The 12,963-nt window shown below is 40.7% G+C and overlaps 2 protein-coding genes across 5 annotated transcripts in view; both read left to right on the forward strand.

The window, feature by feature from the left end:
* Positions 1 to 12,963, forward strand: part of LOC138633300 (leptin receptor gene-related protein) — a 174,482-nt gene that overhangs the window by 76,442 nt on the left and 85,077 nt on the right. The window lies entirely within an intron of this gene.
* LOC138633332 (low-density lipoprotein receptor-related protein 8-like) overlaps positions 1 to 12,963 on the forward strand; it is an 82,593-nt gene that overhangs the window by 25,367 nt on the left and 44,263 nt on the right. For all 4 annotated transcript variants that reach the window (XM_069719499.1, XM_069719501.1, XM_069719498.1 and 1 more), the window contains exon 3: positions 1,929 to 2,051. In XM_069719499.1, the coding sequence (XP_069575600.1) occupies positions 1,929 to 2,051 (123 nt within the window). The remainder of the gene's footprint in view (positions 1 to 1,928; positions 2,052 to 12,963) is intronic.

Here is a 12,963-nt window from a genome sequence, read left to right on the forward strand (position 1 = left end):
AACCTTGATTGTAAATTAGCAATAGGTCTGAATCTGTGCGTATGTCTTTCTGTGTTGGCCCTTAGAGGGACTGGTGATCTTCCCAGTGTGCCTCCGCCCAGTAAGCTGGGTGCAAACACCGATAAAAGAAAGCATATAGTAATATGGTGGCTTTGATGCTTTTAAAAAACATTTGGGTGCTGCACCTAAGTGTTATAATATGTCCATAACGTTTTTCTTATCCTTCTGCCAGGACAACTTTTAGTACGAAATTACTTACATGTGCTTAAGGTGGAGGTGTAAATATAAAGATCCATCTTAACTTCTTTATAACGAGCATGTTCTTATGTTGTCCTCCACATTTATTAACCTAATGTCATGTTTGAATTTATCAGGGCAGCTGTGGCTCAGATGGTAGAACGAGTCTCCCACTAATCTACAGGTTGGTGGTTTGATCCCCAGTTCCTCCTGTCAACATGCCGAAGTGTCCTTGGGCAAGACACTGAAGCCTGAATTGCTGCTGATGCAAGCGACCACCTTGCATGGCAGCTCTGTACCATTGGTGTGTGGATGTATTCCTGGTGGTGAGCACCTTGCATGGGAGTTCCATAAGTGTGTGAATCATTTTGAAGTGCTTTGAGACCACCAAGGTGATAAAGTACTATACAAGTGAAGATCAATTAACTTAAACATAACTGGTGCAGCTGCCTGCTCGTCTCTATTAATGATGCTGAAAGGGATTGTTATTTATTTTGCTTGAATGACATCTGATTTCATTGCGTCAACTCCTCAAAACCTACATGTGGAAAGTAGGACAAACTATTTTATACAAGTAAGGATATCCCCGATCTTGAATGACTTCCAAACTAAGGTCAAGAGAGGAGTTGGAGTAGGATGAGGTGCGCATAGAAAGACACTTGAAAAAAAATTCTCTGCTCACTCTTTCCTTAGAGCCCCCCCAGCTAGGCTTAGGCTCTCCGCGCATCTCTAAATGCTATATCTAATCTGAAGCATCAGAGCCAAGATGGGTTCCAGCAGCTGAGGAAGTTGTGCCTGTGTAACAACACTAGACTACTCAGCAGAAGGCTTTTAGCCAGTGATTTATTAGACTGTAGACAGGTCCTGCTCAAAAGGGCTGAGGAAATTGAATGGCTCTGACCTCTGCCGTTGTCTGGCTCTCAGGCGGCGCTAGCAGTCTACAGGTGGAGAGTGCCTTTGTGTGTGTGGCTTGTGTGTGTGTGTGTGTGTGTGTGTGTGTGTGTGTGTGTGTGTGTGTGTGTGTGTGTGTGTGTGTGTGTGTGTGTGTGTGTGTGGGGGGGAGTATATGTGTTGAGTGACATTTTACACACACAAGTTTTTGGTGAGATTTTGGAAGGAAGCCACGATAAGCTCTGGGCTGTTGGGGGAAGTTTTCTTCTTATTGCCTAAACAGACGCATTTTTGATTTTCACATTTTTTTTATTCTCAGCATGCTTGACATGTTGTTTACCAGCCTGTGGCCTTGCTGGCGTGTAGTTTTCTGCAGTAAACAGGTTTGGGAAGTAAAAGGTTTAACCTCCCAGAGTTTGCAGTGCTCAGCGATTAGCATCCATTTCGCTGCTCGGTGATGGAAAACCTGAGAGATTAGACTGGTTCTGGAGATGAGTAGATGGGGGGAGGGGGAGACGGCACAATGAATCAGAGTCAAGAAAATTAGGGAAAGTGGCAATAATTAGTGAAGGATATCAGGAAAAAGAAAGAGCACCAGAGAGGGGCTACAGAGGAATAATGTGAGGAAATATAAGACTGATCTCCTCTGATGAGAGGGATGATTGCTGAGATTCAGATAATGTGACCAATTTTATGACACAGTTTAAGCCCCGCTGCGGACTGACCATGCTTTTACCCAGTTTTTAACTCCCAATCCTCGTTCTGTTTTTCCCTGTCTGTGCCTCTCTCTCTCCGAGCAGCCAGGAAAACGTGCGCCCCGGCAGAGTTTGCCTGTTTAAATGGACAGTGTGTCCCAGGACGATGGCGCTGCGACGGGGAACCAGAATGCCCGGATGGCTCTGATGAGGCAGAGGAGACCTGCAGTAAGTGAAATAATTCAGCTGCTCACATCAAGGACATCTTAAAAGGACACTTCCAGTTTATTACATTTTGGGTCTCATTTTCATAGCTGTGGCCACGTTCGGTTTATGAAATTTGTACTCAATAAATGAAATGCTAAAGAAGTGTCTGTGTCAGAATCACAAGTGGTCAGGCACTGTGGTTCTTAACCTGGTTGTAAGAATACCTAATATAAGGGGCTTTAAAGCCTTCGAGGTACAAATGATAATAATAATAATAATAATAAACCTGCTGTGTGAAATATTATTTTAAGATATATTTTTCTGAATTTCTAATAAAATCGTTGCTGTAAAATAGTGCAAAGTTCTTATCAAGTAAAAAAAAAAAGAAGGAAAGAAACCGTGTTATATGAGGTAGCTAACCTCTTATTTGACTGCCCACAGTTCAAAGACATGCACCCTGAAATGAGGGATTGCAAGCAGCGCTTTAAGATGTCAGAAGCAAAAAGTGTTTGAAGCCACTGATCTAAAGCACGTTCTTTGCAGGTAAAAACAATCCGGAGTTCACGGGTAGCTCCAGTTGAAATTCCTCTGCTGAATACATTAGGCTAATCTGGGGGAATGAAGAAGTCATTGCATTACTTGTGACAATTTGAATATTCATTTTTAAAATAAATTGCAATGTTTTCTTTGGCTTGATCTTGTATGATTGTCTGACTGCATGTGTTTACAAGTGTGTGTCACACTGGACAATAATCATGGACAAAACTAAAAACAAATAGGAACCAGGTTATGTGAAGCAATGATTTTTCTTTATGGTTTTTCTGGATTGTGTTGTGTTTTTTGATCTCAATTTGGCCACCTGAGATGTTTCAGTCGATCAGATTCTTTGCAGTAAGAAAAGAAGAATCTGTGTCTGGCTAATTACTTTGGCATTCTGTGTGCTGCATATGGATACACTGTCACGCCTTCATCGCAGTCTTTTTAGACCAGATTTCAATTTGACTCTCTTGGAACCTTCATTCAGGTTGCTAATTTCCCTTGTTATCTCAGCTCTGGTGGCAGTTTAGCCGTCTCGCACGCCTCCACTCGCCCACGCACTTCAATACTCAATGCTGTCTGATGGCGAGTGCAAGAATGGTCTCGATTATCTCTCTGCCAAGCTGTTAGAGTCGAGGATCGCTGGCTGGCTCTCACTTAGCTGGTGCCAGTCTCTCTCCATCCCACACACAGAGGCCCCCATCAGGGGGTTAGGTGATTTGACTCCAGAACCAAGCTGGGACTGAAGGACTGAAGTGTGGGAGGTTGGAACCAGTTATTAAAGGTATTTCTTTCCTTTAATGCTAATTTTCAGTTCCTCCCCTCGCTGCTTGAGTCTCTCTTGGGGTTACAGACATCAGACGGCGCTGAAAGCGCTGCACTGATAAATAACAACGTCTTGAGGAAAATCAGAGAGTATCCACACACAGGAACACAGCTCAATAACCAACACATTTTAAGATTTTAAGTCTGGCAAGATCTGCACATTAGGGATGTACCATATCATATCGTTCCACGATAATACCGGTATAGTTTTTCATACAATAGAAAAAGCTCAAATTGTGATAGAGGCAATATTTTGACCTGTTGACGTCATAACATCTTACCGTTACGCAGCGGAACTGTGGGACATGTGTTTGCAGCTTTTCCAGCAACAAGCATGGCTAGAAGACGCTTTATTCTACAGGTTTTAGCTCTTAAGTTTAATTGACGGTCGTGCTAATTCTCGCCGGCTCCTCCGCCGTCCTCTCTGAGTGTCTTCACACTGGGCGGTTCGGCCAAACTCCACTCACATGGAGCTCCAATCAACACGGCTCAGTTGAAAGACTCCACGTCACAAAATAAAAGTGCAACAAAGCCCAAAACTAACTCGTGAATAAACAAACGTCACCACTAAACTTGAGAAAATCTGGCCTAAAGATCGTTTGGTCGTTACATCTCATCCTGACAAACATCACAACAACATTGTTTTGGAATTCTGCAACATATTTGAGCTCTAAGTGGTTGAGTTCCTCTGATAAAATGTCCTAGCAGACCAACTAACTTTGGTGACTCATGAACACTTGTAAGATATCTTTTTTAAAGGCTCTGAAAACATATCAGCTTCTTAAAATGAGAGGATGTGGGTTTTTTTTTTTAAAGGTTGAGCAGTCTTAATTATTTCACATTTGGAATGTTATTTTAAGTTTTGCTTTCTGCTTTCCTCATTGGTTTGAAGTGTTTTGGGCTGAATTGGAAAACTGTGATGTGTCATATTTTCATGGACGTGTAACAGCTTAACAACATTTAGCAATCAGAATCTGATGATAATCTGCAGTTTGTTTAGTCACTCTTAACAAAATCGAATCAAACTGCACCCACACAGACCTGATGAGGGAGGTAAGATCGGCTCTGGAGTGTTAATCTCTTAATTAATAATACATGAAGAAGTGATCTGTTAACAGTGAACCACTTACCTTTCATTATTTACAAGTGAGGTTTGAAGAATGACTTTAATAATGATGTCAAAGTGTTCAGTAGATTCAGTACAGCAGGTTGATATTGGTCAATGCTGATAATATTATACAGTATTTGAGTGGTAATTTGGTTCTTCTCACCGTTATCATGCTTTGCATCTTTAAAGTCTTCCTTGAAGTTACTGTGGGATGGCATAAAAATGCACCCAACTGAGCAGGAAATGAATGAAGAAAAAGGCAAATTAATCTTTCAGAAGATATTCATTCTAGTTTTGTTACATTTTATTGGCTGTGGTTGTGTGGGTCCCTTCAATGAATAATGTATCAGCCAAGCAAAGCTTCTAATGTCACTCGCAGAAAGTTGGATGCGAAAAGGGAGACATAAAAGGGAGCTCTGAAGGATAGCAAGTTTATATTGGAAATCCAATTAAAGATAAATGAGGGAAGGATTCATCTCTGGGATGGAGTGGCGATAGAGATCTGGGTTGAGAAGAAAGCCATTTATATGGAAATCCCTTATGTATTCACATGACTTTGTAATGTAAAAAAAAAAAATTGTTGCCCAAATGTTGTTGCAGTTTTGGTACCTTTTTATTTAACACACTCAATCAGAAAAAAGATGGTTTGATTTTTTTTTGATCAGTTATCTTTTCAGGCGCAGATTGATTCTTTATTTTTTGTGCAGTCAGCAAAATGGAAACATCCTTTCTCCTAAAACTCAAGAAAAGCAGCAGCACAAGTAGTCCTGACCCTGCAAGCTCGTAGCATCTCCTGATTACGTGTTCGGGTGTGAAGTGTCAGGTTGAGGCCGTATCCCGAACAGAAGAATCGCTAATGAGATCCACTTCATCACAGTTGTCTTTCTGTTTGCGTGAATCCAACTGTGCTATAATCGCACTGAGGAGCGGGGAGAAGGGAGAAAGACTCAAAGGATGGACATTAGGCGACGCTTAAGCAGCTTCCTTAACAACAGCAGCTGACCTGCTCTTGAATGGCTCTCATCATCTTTCTGATTAACCGGGTTTCACTGGTAATTTACATGTCTGTTCCATCCACTTGGTAAGATTAGAAAGCTCTAACGAGAACTGTACATCTGCTTTATTTTTCCGATTCGAGTAAAGGTGCAATAAACAATCTCTGACATTAAGATTTAAAATAACAACCCAATCCCATGCAATACTTCACCTTGAGATCAAAAGCTACTAAATTTCACATTTAACAATTAAACTTGACAAAAATGTCGCTGTCTCAACAATGAACAGAAGGGTGGAATTTCACACAGGCTGCATCCAATCTTTCACGTGACAGAGATATATAATGTGCCATTATGCAAATAGCAAGGACCAGTGACAACATTATTGTTTTACATGGGCTAATTATAAATATGTATAGCGCAGCATACACGTCAATGCATCATGCTCCGGTTATTCTCCAACCTGATAAGCCAGGATTGCACGCTCACATCACGTCTCCCCCTCCCAGCTCTCCTGTACTTGCTGTCTATTTCAGTTTCACATGTGCACAAACATACAGTACTCACACGCACACACACACACACACACACACACACACACACACACACACACACACACACACACACACACACACACACACACACACACACACACACACACACACACACACACACACACACACACACACACACACACACTCTGCTAAGACATTTTGGACTCAGTGCTGCAGACATCTGTGCCACAATCATTCTGGCTCACTGAGTGGATTCCCAATTACACGCTGGAGTAGCGTTACACTGCTGGATTTAGAATTAAAATTCGGGCCACACGGAGTGAGTTGCTCGCGAGCGCTGAAAAATGAATGACTCTTTGGAGAAATGTGAAGTGCCAGAGCTCATAGTTTTTGTATTAGATGAACGTGTAATCAAGGAGGAACTGGGCCACTGCAGCCAGCTGTGCAGCAGCTTCTCTGCTCCCTCACCAGAGCAGCGACTTTTATGTGCTCTTAGTTGCCCGAGTTCACTTTTAAGGATTTAACAAGAGGAGGTGAACGTTGGTTACCGAGTTCAGCTTAGTTCTGGGTGTCACTTTGACTTCTACGTAAAGGATCTTTAGTGTTTTTTCTCCCTTCTCTCTTTCATTATATGAGGACACAACCCTGAACTGGTGTATATTTGAGAAATATGGACCACTCAAACAGATTGAACTATTTTAAATCCCCTGCGTTGTGCCTTTAATTTGGTCTTCCAAGTGTTATGTAATTTAGAGAGGATTATACTGTAAATATTTCTCTGAAGAAGGTTTTGACGAAAACTGCCTTCTATAAACCGCTTTGTAGATATTGAGCTTCAAACCCTACTGAGCTTTTTTTTAGAGGGAGTCAATAATAAATCCTTGCTTTTTTTATTGACTTTTTAATGGAGAAGCTTTTCTTTGTAAAGATGTTTGTGTTGCACATAGTGGGTGCCACAGTTTACTGCTTAGTGTGTGTTTAATCCTTTGGGTTGCTTTTTATGTGGAGATATGGATTGTTAGTTATGATGAAAGAACAACTTGCGGGTAAATTTATTGTAGGCTGTTAATCTGATAAATCACCAATAAGAATGGGTGAACACACACTGAAAGCACTGCATGGATGTGTGGTACATTTTCTGTGTGGCTTTTCTGCATTGAATCCGCTCATTCTAGCAGTGTGTTTTTTTCTGTTGACTGTTTGGTCTCCTGTTTATTGCGTAAATTTCAGTGTCACTTTAAAGTAAGTTTACTTTTTTTTTGTAATTTACAGTGGAGGTTAACTCAGAACCAGGACTAATTAAAATGTATCTTACAAAGCCTCACAATGTTTATATTATGATTCATATTGTAGTTCAAGTTATTTGTTCTCTTACACAGACACTACACCTGTGCTGGTTTTCAGTGCTCTTGTCTTGAAGGAAGAACTTGGATTTTCTTTTTAAAAAAACAAATTCAGGATGCTGACACGGTTCCGTATGAAACTTGGTAGTTTAGCCAGTCTAGTAGTTCAGAATGAGATTCAGAAAAATCATCACAACATATAAGGATTCTTTTGCTTTTTGCCACTTGATACCAGCCCGGCCCCGACAGAAAAACACTGCACATGTGCAAAAACTCATGTAATCACATGTCAACACGAAACATGTATTTTTCCCACGGGAACCATGTGGTTTTGGAACATTTTAACGGTGTAATGTGTGAAGCCCATGTAGATTCCCATGTGAAAACCTTTCCACATGTTTCCCCGTGTCATCATATGTTGCAATCATCATATGATCTATGTGGTAAACATGTGTCATCCATATGATCACGTGTCCCATGCGGAGGACATGGAAAACCCGTGTGTTTTTTTTGTAAGGGCGTGGGAAGTGAAAATTTAACATAAATATGGTGGGCACTGACCACGCAACTTTGTGTGGGTTAGCAGTGATAAAAGTACTTACTAAAGCTTTAACAGTATGGCCGCATTCAACTATTACTTTCATTACCTGTAGTTATTTAGTCTGGAAAAATTGGAAAATGTCTATCAGAGTTCTCTGAAACCTACAGTAATAGTTGGGTCTTTTATCAATAACCCCAAAAATATTCAGATTATAATCACATTCGATAAAAAAAAAACATCCGGTCTTCACACTTGAGAAGCTGGATCGAAATGAAAACTGGCCATGCTTGAAAGATTACTGTCAGAGTAGTTGTGGATTTCTTTTGAGAAAAGCTGATTGCTGGGATAAGTAACAGTAACATCGTAAAAATAAATAAAAAAAATCATGAATTATAACTGAATTCAATAAAAATCTGTCTGTTAACAGCAAGAAAGTTCTGAGTTTAAATTCACTTGAAGTTGTAAATCTGACCAGGATGGACCCATCACTCAGTGGCTGCTGGGATTTGACAGCCAAATATTTGAAACACATTTAAAACAAGCAATACAATAGCCTGGCGTTGTTTAGCTGATGAGGTAACAGTCAGTGAGCTCAGGTACAGCTCTTAATACTAAGCAGCAGTGCACGCCACAGTGCATTACTCGCTAATGCAGTTTGCTGGAAATAACAATTTCTCATCTTGTAGTCTGCGAGCCGCGAGCGTGTTCTCTGCTGTACCAGATCTATAATTCAAAGAGGGGGACACGGCCACGCTAACCCAGTTTAATGAAGCAGTGAATCTGAGAATGACTCATGTTATCGGAGCGTTTTGAGCCCTTTTAGCTCTGAGCCAGAGCCGCTGACTTATCTGCTTCACCACAAGAATCACAACAGTGACACACGCAGGTGCACAGGCCTGAGAACCAATTCAGACCCAAATGGACGCACACTTAGGTACACAGACATCAAAGTATTTTGGGCTCTGACAGTTGGAGTAGAGGATCAAGATCACTCTGAAATAGGTTTTGTGAGTCCTTCAGATTTTGAATAATTTCTAGGGTTTAATTGAAACATGTCACTAAAGGGACTGGCTACACAGAGAACGCAAGCTGTCGCAATAAGCTTACTTTCAAATCCGCTAAAAGCTGTCATGAACTGACTGCAGGATGAATCACCATTGAACATATCACATTTATTATCAATTGAGAGACTTAAAAAAGACGTTAATTTACACGACCAGGCTGCAAAGTACAACTTTCAGGCCAAGTTAAGTTTAGTTTTACATTTGGTATGAAGTTTCAGTTTATTATCCGCACATTATAAGAGATTTTCCAGCTCCACAGTACTTCTTAGACTTCCCTTTGTCAAGGCATCATACCAAATGCCCACTGACAACTGACAAATTGAAGTTTCCTCACTTGGCCACTGAAAGCCACGTTTTAGGTAAAAGGCTGTCAGTAGTAACAAGGTCAACCGTGATTATCTATTGAAAAGTAAAGCTATTACACTGTTGCACTTTTGAGAAGGAACATCGCCTTGGGTCTCGTAAAAGGTGATGAATTCGAAACAGATCTTCTGCCAAAACGCCACAGTGCAGATGAATCCTCATTTTTCACTCTGATGGGAAACAACAGCCTGGCAGTCGGGTTTGTCTGCGAGTAATCGGCTTTGATTAAGTTGCTTCCTTTTCAAGCAAAGAAACCCTATAACCCATGTCGTTATAAAATCGGAGGTGTCGCAAATCAGTAGCTGTCACGATGAGGTGGTGAGGCACCGCTACTTTGTCGGGTTTCTTTGTTTGGATTTGGGAGGAACTGAGCACGCGCTTCATTAAAGAGTCACCAATTGAAAGGACAGGACAGCTCGTCTTCCGCTCGCTGGATTCAGATTCTGATCAAGTCCGAGCTCTGCCTGCCTTTCCTCCTTAATCTCTCTCCACTTGGTATGGATGGCTTTGATTTTGTGTTAGGATAAGAATGTGAAAGGTCATGCAGCAGTTTGTCTCTCTTCCTCCTTTCCCCTTTAAACAGTATCTTGGCTCTTGGCGTGTCTCCCCTCTCTTATGGATTCCTTTTTGCTCTGAAGCTGCCCTCCATATTTCTCTTTCCTCTGCCACCCTTTCTCTCATTTTCTCTGCTTCTTGTTTTCTGTCAGGTTCAACACGGAACTCAAATTCACTAAGACAGCATGTTATTTCCTCTTTCAAAGATTCCACCTCCTCGGCCCTTTCATCTTTTCTTGTTCATTGTGTTTCCTCCCTGAGCAGTCAGTCTGACTTCTGGTTTTCAGACATTACTCAACCGCAATCATTCATTTTGATTCATCATTTCCTCCTATTTACATGCTCCACTAATCAGTCCCTGACAGTTGTGTGCGGGAAGAAGTGTTTGACTGAAAAGCGTATCGCAGGACATAATTGTCTCGGTTGCTTGCATGAAAAATATAGCTCTGACGCAGGCAACATCAAAGTCGGTCACACATCTTGACTTGATAGTTTTTTGCCGTGGTAATACACGTCCCAAGCAGGTGGCGCAGGCTGACTCCGTCATTCCTCCACTTATTTATTATCACCCTGCTGTTTTTCGTAACAGCAAACCATTGTGCATCACAACATTTTCCTTTGATACAGCTGTCAGGAATGTGACAAAGCATGAATTACAGTAATCTTTTGTTCACTCACATCACACTGCAATTTGTTCAAAGCTAAAGTATGACTGAGAAGAGGAGTTCCTTGCTGTAGGAACAGCCTCGCAGGACTGCAGTGTCCAATCGTTTTTTTTATTTTTTTCTGTGGGGTCAGGGTCTGCCTGCATCAGCCGTTCTCACTGCTCCCCAGGCACCAGCTGCCTCTCCAGCCCCCCCTCACCCCCCCGCTTCTCTTTTGTCACCCCGCTATGCTGCAAGGACAGTCGCACACACAGGCAGATATAAATGGCTGAAATCACACCTTCTTCCAAAACTGAAATTCAGTGATGCTGACCTGTGTCAGGCCTATGCCTAGTTTATCCCAGATCCCTCATATCAGCATTTCTGCATTTAAATTAAAAAAAAAAAAAAATCACACCACTCTTCTTCTTCTCGCTTCGCTACACTGACTTCCTGTTGCAGCTCACATCATGTTCAAACTCTGGTTCTGGGCTACAGAGCAGTGAACCACTGCTTCCTTTCTCCAAGCATTGGTCAAACACTGGGCTCATGTCATTCCAAGGACCTTGCAGTTGCACATCTTGGTCAGTCTCACTCATTTCTGCCTTGGCCCCACAATTGTAGAATCAAATCCAGATTGATTGCTCTTTCCCACCCTGAAATCAGAACGGCAGCGTGACTAAACACCTTTTGCAGCAGGCTAACACCCAAGTAGTCAGTATGCAACTTCACTCTTCCCTTTAAATTGTTAAAGATAAACCTCTGTTAGCTGTTTCAGTTTTTATCCTATCTACCTGTTGTTTCTTTTATATGCAACTATGCTCTAATAAGTCACAAAGGCATCTGCCACATGAATAAAATGTAACACAATAGATCCTGGTGGTACATAGCATTCTGTATAATGGCAGCTTCCCTGGTTTGGTTCCCTAATGGGACCTTTAATAATTGTTCTCACACCATGATTCCTGCCTGGACCTACGCTGTCACAGTAGTAAAATGCCAAAGAAGTAAAAAAAAAAAAAAAGAAAAAGAAAAAAGAAAAGAACATCAATACGTGTTTGAGGTCCTTTAGTTCTTGTGTTGTCATTATGTAGTTTCCTCACCAGAGATAACTGACAAGTGATATTTTAACTGTATAATGTCCTTTGTCTTGAATGATCCAGTTTAAGGAATCCTTGTAAGTGTTTGTTTCAGATTTATGTTTTGATTGATTTGAAGATTATAACCTAACATCATTAGAACATTGAAACAGGAAATTACATCAACAACTTGTAACATCCGTCAATATATCAATCTCAAATATGGGTATTTGTATTAGCAGCAAAAGATTTGGTATTCAGTCTGTTACAAAGCAAATCAGCAGTATTATTCTGACTTGGAAGAAAGGGATCTTTGTAACCCTGAACAGCTGGAATGTACTGAGTTCTCTTTGGATAGCTAAATGGTACTGACACTGATACAACATATCATGAATTTATACTCTCGTTAATTCAAAAAAATATAACATTAAAACTATTCAGACCGAGGGGAAAAACATTACAAATGAAAGCTTAAATACACTCTGTAGTTGAAAGATATACAGCACCTCATTTAATAATTAAATCTCTGCATATTGGATTTGCATTATATCAAAAAGAATTGAGTTTTAACATAAATGTTCTAACTAATGTGTTTCCACATGAACAGCTGTACTTTGTGTGGAAAGACGGCTTGGCACACTTTCTTCCTGTCTGATCCAATTACCCACAATACAATTAACACCTACATTGCTCGTGACCACGTCAGAGATTCTGCTATAACCTCATAAATGGTTTGCATTATGGAGCGTGTTCTCATCCGTCACACTCATTACATCGTGTTACAGCAGTGTTTGTCAGCCGTAACAATGCTGTCTCAACACTGGCTGCTGAATGCTAACCTTGATGTGTAGCTGTGAAGGGTGGTGATTTACTAAAACGCTATGACACAATTCTGCATCCGACGGGGAGCCGGTGGAACGACGGAAAGAAGTTGAAGTGATTTTTAGAAAATGGAAATTACAATTTGATGAAAGAATATACCCTAGAATATATCCTGTTTTGAGTGCGTGAAAGGGAGTTATCAGGTAAAAAGCTAAAGCTATAGCCAATAATTAGCTGTATTTAGCTCAAAGTAATGAATAAACAGTTCAAATAGATGGCAAATTTGAATAAATGGTTGAAATATTTAGCTTAAAGTAACAGATAAACAGTGGTGAAAGGGGAAGTATACAATCACAGACTTGACCAATGTGATCAAAACGCCAAAGATTGCACGAAAACATTATTATAACAATATCTGTGGTGATATAGTTTATAGTGTTCAATAACATTCAGTCTAAAATCATTTAAAAATTCACATGAAAGCATTTGTAACATGAGAAGTGGTGTTTTTGAAGGGGTACTTTAGTTGATCTGACTCCTGT

Source organism: Brachyistius frenatus, unplaced genomic scaffold, assembly GCF_029030835.1.
Source record: "Brachyistius frenatus isolate BFR_SWC_R1_liver_20210118 unplaced genomic scaffold, ASM2903083v1 Contig_215, whole genome shotgun sequence".
Taxonomy (NCBI): Eukaryota; Metazoa; Chordata; class Actinopteri; family Embiotocidae; genus Brachyistius; species Brachyistius frenatus.